The sequence below is a fragment of the Panthera tigris genome, chromosome C2 (assembly GCF_018350195.1).
Source record: "Panthera tigris isolate Pti1 chromosome C2, P.tigris_Pti1_mat1.1, whole genome shotgun sequence".
NCBI classification, from domain to species: Eukaryota; Metazoa; Chordata; class Mammalia; order Carnivora; family Felidae; genus Panthera; species Panthera tigris.
Genome location: NC_056668.1, coordinates 130,229,669 through 130,237,183, shown reverse-complemented (window position 1 = coordinate 130,237,183; position 7,515 = coordinate 130,229,669). Strand labels below are relative to the sequence as shown.

General features: G+C 41.8%; 1 protein-coding gene across 11 annotated transcripts in view; it reads left to right on the top strand.

The window, feature by feature from the left end:
- NEK11 (NIMA related kinase 11) overlaps positions 1-7,515 on the top strand; it is a 291,065-nt gene that overhangs the window by 244,104 nt on the left and 39,446 nt on the right. Inside the window, exon 16 of one of the 11 annotated variants that reach the window (XM_042998264.1) lies at positions 1,087-1,868. The exons of the other annotated variants lie outside the window; for them this stretch is intronic. Within the exon in view, the coding sequence (XP_042854198.1) occupies positions 1,087-1,249 (163 nt within the window). The 3' untranslated portion in view covers positions 1,250-1,868. Of the gene's footprint in view, positions 1-1,086; positions 1,869-7,515 lie in introns of those variants that run through there. 11 annotated transcript variants of the gene reach the window in all.

Genomic DNA, 7,515 nt, shown 5'->3' with positions numbered 1-7,515 from the left:
ATCAGTCAGCTCAACAATTATCAACCTATGGTAAACCTTGTTTTATCTCTACTTCCAACTATTCACCTATGTTACTTTTAAGGGACTCCCATTCACCATATCTTTTCATCCATTAATTTTTCAGTAATATGTGAATTTGAACCTGTTCCTTGACATCTCTCTTTGGGTGTCCTTGAGGCATTTCAGATTCAGGATGTCCAAAACTGAACTCCTGGTTTCCCTCCCAAACCTCCTCCCTTCACAGCCTTCCCCATCTGTACATAAGAAAGGTAAGATCTAGGGAAGAACAAACCTTCCAGTTCAGTTATCAGTGCTTCTAAAGGCTTAGTGTGTGGTGGTTTAGGGGTGTCAGACAAGTGGCCTCATCATCTCCCACAGTGCGAAAGTAAAGCTCTCTAAGGAAACTGGGGAGTAATGCATGTGGTGACCCCCTGCCGTGTTTCTTCTAGTTCTCCCAGCTGCCGTGTTTCTTCTAGTTCTCTCCAAGCTCCCTCGTCAAGTTTAGTGAGCATTCATGTATGCAGTGCCAGGCCTAGAGCAGACCCTGGTATAGTGGTCAGGATGGAGGGTGTGAAGCAGTGAGAGAGCAATTGCTGCAATTTGAATCCCTGCTCATCATTACTAGTGTGCGTCCTTGGACAAATTACCCAACCTCCTTGTACCTGAGATTTCTCATCGGAAAGTAGGGCCAATATTGGTTCCTACTTCACAGGGTTGTTGTGAGGTGATCTCATGTTGAGATCATGAATTTATGAAATGCACTTAGGATAGTTTGTGGCACATAGCATATACTCAATAAAATGCTAACAACTTATAATATGACTCTCAATATCCATGTGGTTGCTGCCTCTTGAAAAGCCCCAAGTGAAGTATCTGAAGGTGCTGGCATGTGTTAGTCTGCTAAGTGATGTTTTATACCTAAGGGCATCTGTGGGCAAAGAAGCTGTGAAGATATTTATATAGTGTTTTTGTGGGTTTTTTTAAGCATGCAAAAAGAAGTGCCAGGTCTCTGGGAAAATATCAGGAAGTTGTTGAATATAAAAACCAGCCATTTACCATCCTCCAACACTTAATTCCCTGTCACAGGTACTTCTTACTCCTGTTGGGAGACCACTCCACAGATGAACCTCACTGCTGGGGGCATGGACAGCACTGGGTGTTAGCAGCTATTAGGTGGTGCCACTCAAAGTCTTTAGATTGTCAGCAGAATTACAAGAAACCAGTATTGACTTCCTTCCTGACTAAGTAATTTCCATGAAGAAAGGTTGCTATTCATATACGGATGGATGGATGGATGGATGGATGGATGGCCCTTTGTGACTTCATGGGCTTCTGTCGCTTCAAAGAACTCCTGAAGCTTCTACCCTCATAGCAAGGGTAGAAGGGTAGAAATCCAAAAGGGTTTCTGTTGAGAAGAGTTTTCTTTACCACCATTAGCTGGATTTGATTCCAGGTCTGGCTCCAGAATGGTCCAGTTGGTCAGCTCTCAGCTCTGAGGGGAGTAAGTGACACACTATTGCTAAAGGATCGATCCTCTAACTCTAATACACAGGCCAAGACAACGTGTCATGCCACGAAGGTGTTTTTCAACCTGAATGAATAGTTCTCCTGACCTTTATATATCAAGTAATCTCACTAGAATCCTTGGCTTTGCTACTTAGATATGGTCCATAGACCAACAGCATGGAGATCACCTAGAAGCTTGTGAGAAATGCAGAATCTCTGCCCTCACCCCTCCTAACTTAGAATCTGCATTTTAATAAGTTCCCGGGAGAATCATATCCATATTATAGTTTGAGAAGCACTGAATCTAAAGTATTTTACCTGGAGGGAGTTTGTTACCAGAGTATGAGTTGGGATCACCTTAATAAAAGCCAAATATAATATAAAAATATACCTATGTCTTTAAGGCCTCATTTTTGTATTCTTTTTTATTTATTTGTTTTCTATTTTATTAAGGAAGGTATAATTTATATCTAATAAAGATTACCTTTTTTAGTGTATAGTTCTATGAGTTTTGACAAACGTGTAACAATAAAATTCACTCTATTTACCATATAGCTCTATCAGTTTTGATAAGTGCATATAGCTATATAACCATCGTCACTGTCAAGATTCTAGAAGTTTCTATAGAAGATTATAGAACCTCCAAATATTCCTTGTGCTTCTTCTTTGTAACCCATCTCTCCCATCATACCCTGCCCCTGTCAACCACTGATCTGTTTTCTGTCCCTATAGTTTTATCTTTTCCAGAATATCATGTAAGTGGGCTCATCACTTAGCATTATTGGTCCTAATTGTAAATGGATGGTAGTTGTGGATATGGATCTAAATCTGTGAACTAGATATGTTAGACATTTGTAGTAGTTTTTTTCCTTTGTTCCCCATAGAATTGTTACAAGGAGAGCCAGGTTTAGTGTATAGTTTCAGGCACCTCATAAGCATTTGTCCTAAAGGTGTGTGGACCCATAAAGCCTGCTATTAGAGGGACTCACTACCCAGGAAATTCTGAAGATGAACTTCTGGTTTCCCTGTCAGGGACTCGTCAGGTTCTTACAGTGGCCGAGAGGTCTTACTGCCTGGAAACCATGGGCAGAGGGGGGTGGACTCTAACATCCTGCTCAGTGGGACAAAGTTCTAGGCATGGGACCCACCTTACTAAGACTCAGCCTGAGAACGGGCACCTATGGAGAAGGCCTAAAAGTCTCAGGGAGCTTTTGAGCCCATTTCTCCAGTTGGAAGTCAATGCCCTGAGAAACATCCGGGCCCTAAATTTTCTTAATGAGAGGGATGGGAGCTCTTTGTGGTGACCACAGCTCTGAATCACCTCTGCATTGATAATTAATGCACAGGCACAGGAAAAACAAAGTATCTGCCTACATAGATGTGTGTTTTCTCTTTGGAAAATACAATGACACATGTATCAGGCTTCTTGAAGTTGTCCGTAGCTCATTGATGTTCTGGTCTTTTTTAAGGCCTTTTCTCCCTCTCTCTGTTTCATTTTGAATAGTTTCTAATGCTATGTTTTCAACTTAACTCATCTTTTCCTCTGCAATGTGTGATCTGCTGTTAATCCCAATCAGTATATTTTTCATCTGAGACACTATAGTTTTCATCTCTATAAGTTTGATTTGAGTCTCTTTTTAAAATATTTTTCACGTATTTGATTAACATGGTCAATATATTTTCTAGTTACTTGAACAAGTATAATATAGTTTCATTATTTTGGTGTTCTTATCTGCTAATGCTAATATGTGTCATTTCTGTGTCAATTGGTTGATTTTTCTCCTAATTATAGGTAATATTTTTCTACTGCCTGGTATTCCTGGTAATCTTTGCTTGAATGTCTGGCATTGTGAATTTTACTTTGTTGAGTGCTGGTTATTTTTGTATTTTTGTATTCCAACAAGTAGTCTCAAGCTTTGTTTTAGGATTCAGTTAAATGAGTAGGAAACAATTTGATACATTTGGGCCTTACTTCTGAGCTTTGTCACGTGGGACCCCCGGCAGCCTTCAAGCTATGGCTGATCATAGCCCATTACTGAGGCGAGACCCTTCTGTGTACTCTACCTAATGACCAGTGAGTTGTCGGGTTTCATAATAAATGACAACCTGGCAGGTATGAAGAAGCAGTCTTCATAAAAAGTTTCATAAAGCAGTTTCCTCTTTATAACTCTTTTGCATGGTTCTTTCCTTAACCTCAGTAATTTCCTCACGTGCATGCAACCCATTTCTATTTAACTGGATCATTAGGCTCCATGTGGGTATATAAAAGTTTATTTGGTTCACATATTTAGAAACTGCTTTTGTTTTATTACTTTTGTTTCTTAATTATGTAAAGTGGTTCCATGGGTCCAAAGTCAAATCCATAAAAAGGCATATTTAAAGAAGATAGCTTCGGGGCCCCTGGGTGGCTCAGTCGGTTGAGCGTCCGACTTCAGCTCAGGTCACGATCTCGCGGTAGGTGAGTTCGAGCCCCGCCTCGGGCTCTGGGCTGATGAGCCCAGAGCCTGCTTTGGATTCTGTGTCTCCCTCTCTCTCTGCCCCTCCCCCGTTCATGCTCTGTCTCTCTCTGTCTCAAAAATAAATAAATGTTAAAAAAAAAAATAAAGAAGATAGCTTCTATCCTTGATCCCTTACCCTATTCTCTCCCTTCCACAAATGGGAATCATTAAAAAAATGTATGGCTCATCCTTTCATTTAAAAAAGATATTCAGATAAAGGTATCATATTTCTCACTACTTAAGAAATTGGCAACACATTACACACACTTTGGTCTGTTTCACCTGGCAATATATCCTCGGGATTACTTCACAGTAGTGTATAGCAATAGGCGTCATTCCTTTTCACAGCTTCCAAGATGTCCTTTGTGCAGAGGGACTGTTGTTTATTCACCCTTTCCCCAGATGGACATATGGGTTTTTCCAGGCTTTAGCTGTTACAGGTAGTACTATAATGAATACCCTGTGCATTTACCTTTTTTGTTTTATTTCCAGTTTATCTTTGAGATAGATTTCTAGAGACGGAATTGCTTGATCAGAAAGTAAATGCGTATATAGTTCTGGTAGGTATCACCGAAAGCCATTTTGCATTCCAACCCAGAAGTGTATGCAAGTGCCTCGTCTCTGGTTTCTCCACAGAGTATGTTATCAAACTTTTGGATTTTATGTTTTCTACTCTCTTCCTCTCTCTCTCTCTCTCTCTCTCTCTCTCTCTCTCTCTCTGTCTCTCTCTCTCTCTCTCTCTCCCTCTCTCTAGTAAACTTAGTCTTTTACCTTGTGACCTATTTTCTTTTCTTTTGCTATATTTTTTGGAATATAGGAAGTTGTATTTTCATCTCTGTCAGCAAACACACTTGAGAGTCAGGAACAGAAAATGTCTCTAAGTCTAGACTTGCAGTGGAAGAGAAGAAGCCACTTTTGGCCTCAGGGTTCAGCTGAGCTTTCCAACCCAGTTTACCAGAAATATTGTTTATTGAGAATCAAATGCTGTTGCTCACATGGGTTAATAAAAAGTGATACTTTGGCAGGGGGAGAGGGTTAGTGATTTTTGTGAATTATCTAAATGAGGTGAAGAAACTCACGGTGCCCTAACATGTCGGAAGAATCGTTTTTCCAGAAGTGTTGGTTTTGGTGTCACTGGTCATAGCTGATGAACGCCTAGAGTCGGTGTGGTGATGTGCAGCATCATGCCCATTGGACATTGCTCTCCTGTAAGTAGGCAGTGGATAGATAGTCTTTGTTGAAGAGGGCGGGAGGAAAGGTGGTTCCCGTGGAGCTGCCTAGTGTGTTTGGTGAGATGCACTCACGACTTACCTGTGTGAGCATGCCCGACACAGTGCGTGCCACTTTGATACTCAGAACTGGTTTATGTATTTGTGGGTGTGCATCATAGAGGCCTGTCCTTGGCCGGATGGCACTAGATCCTGTGTTAGCTGCTGCAGCTACAGAGCCCTCTTTGAGTGCTGCAGGGCTGTGGAGAATTTTCTGGCAATTTCATTGTTGAACTCTCATGTCCACTGTTTGGAAAGGTCTGGGCAAGGTTAGAGCACAGCTCTGGCCGAGTGCTGTGATGAGAGCTGAAGTCAACTATTTAGAGGCTGCAGAAGGCACAAGGAGGTGCTATAGTAACCGTGAGGTCAAACATAGTAATTGGATCAGTCTCAGCTAGCTGCCTCAGAAGTTCTTGAAATTTTTCTTTCACTTTCAATCACAGGATGACCTTGACCGAAGAAGGTCAAACTGGAAATGAGAAGCCCATGACCTTTATTGTTCTTCTTGTTAACCTGATACATGGCTCATCATGCAGTAGCAATCACTTGTAAAAGAAAATGGTGGTGGAGCGTTAAGCACTTGCTAAAATACTTCCAAGATGGAGTAGCATGAGGTTTGTAATAGTATCAGCTCAGGTTCTAAACTGGACCAAAGCCATAGCAATGTTTATGTGAAGGGAAGCTTGCTTTCAATGCCCAGGGGTGTGATAAGGAACATGTGCTAAGCCAGACACCCACTACCACAGGCGGCTCTCACCACACATCTGTGAGATGGCAAAACTCCCCATTTTATAAGTAAAGGAGTTGTATTTCAGGAGGTTAAGAAACCTCCCTACTGTCACACAGCTAGTAAGTGGCAAGGCTATGTTTAGAATAGAAGTATGATTAATTCCAGGGCGCTTGGGTGGCTCAGTCAGTTAAGCAGCCAGCTTTGGCTCAGGTCATGATCTCCCGGTTCACCATTTCGAACCCTGTGCCGGGAGCCGGGAGCCTGCTGCAGATTCTGTGTCTCCTCTCTCTCTGCCCCTCCCCTACTTGTGCTCTATCTATCTCTCTCTCTCTAAAAAATAAAACATTAAAAAATAATAGTAAGCGCCTAGGTGGCCATCGGTTAAGCTTCCAACTTCAGCTCAGGTCATGATCTTACCATTCATGAGTTCATGCCCCACGTTGGGCTCTGCGCTGACAGCTCAGAGCCTAAAGCCTGTTTCGATTCTATGTCTTCCTCTCTTTGTCCCTCCCCTCTTGCACTCTGTCTCTGTCTCAAAAATAAATAAACATTAAAAAATTTTTTTTAATTAAAAAATAAAAAAAGAAGTATGGGTAATTCCAAAACTAGTGCTGCTAACCGCAGCCAGGGTCAGATGGTGCCAGTGAGAGCCAGGTGACACAAAAGCCCGGGTCCCCATCAAGAACCCTAAATGTTCTAAAGGAGCCTTTTCATTCCCATGAGCCTTCCATGTGCCTGTAATCATGTTCTGGAACCTACTTGCGCTCATTTTGTTGTCATAAGTACATGCAACTGCACCTTAAAGATGAACAATATGTGATTACAGAAAGGCCAACTGAGACACACAAGGCCAAAGCTAGCTTCCAGGCTCGGTCTGCCGCTCTCAAATCCTAGGTCCTGTTCCATGCCTTTCTCAGTTGGTGGGTATTTGGTCTCTATATTTTGACAGCATCTCATTGTCTCAGCCCAGACTTCTCCTCTGTTAAATACATGTTTTTAATACAAAGAATTTGGCATTGCAGGATTTCCAAGTGCTTTCTGAATAAAGCTCATTCTATCTCACTGATTGAAATAACCTTTCAGTGGAGAAATAGATGATGTTCTCCTCTTCGCTTTCCAAATCTCATTGAAGAGGTGTTAGTTATGCCTCCAACATTCCCTTCCTTTAATAAAAGGTCAGTGTCAGGCAGCAGCACTTCCGAAGGAACTGCTGATTGAAACCAGCATTTCAATTGCAAAACAACAAACAAAAACTTGTAGGAAAGGAAGGCTTGGTGACCAGCAAATGAGGGCTTCTTGCCCAGGGAGCAGTGGTTCCAAATTTACTTATTAGGTTTAAGAGAGCCTTTACAGAGCTGGTCAGACTTCTTACTCAGCTGTGTCAAGGTCTACAATCAATTAATTGTGTTTTTCTTGAAAGTCTGTCATGTGAGGTGCTAAGTGCCTTGAGGTGCATAATGAGGGAGACACCTTACACCCTAGCTAAGGAGACTGGGCACCTGAAGTGTGATTC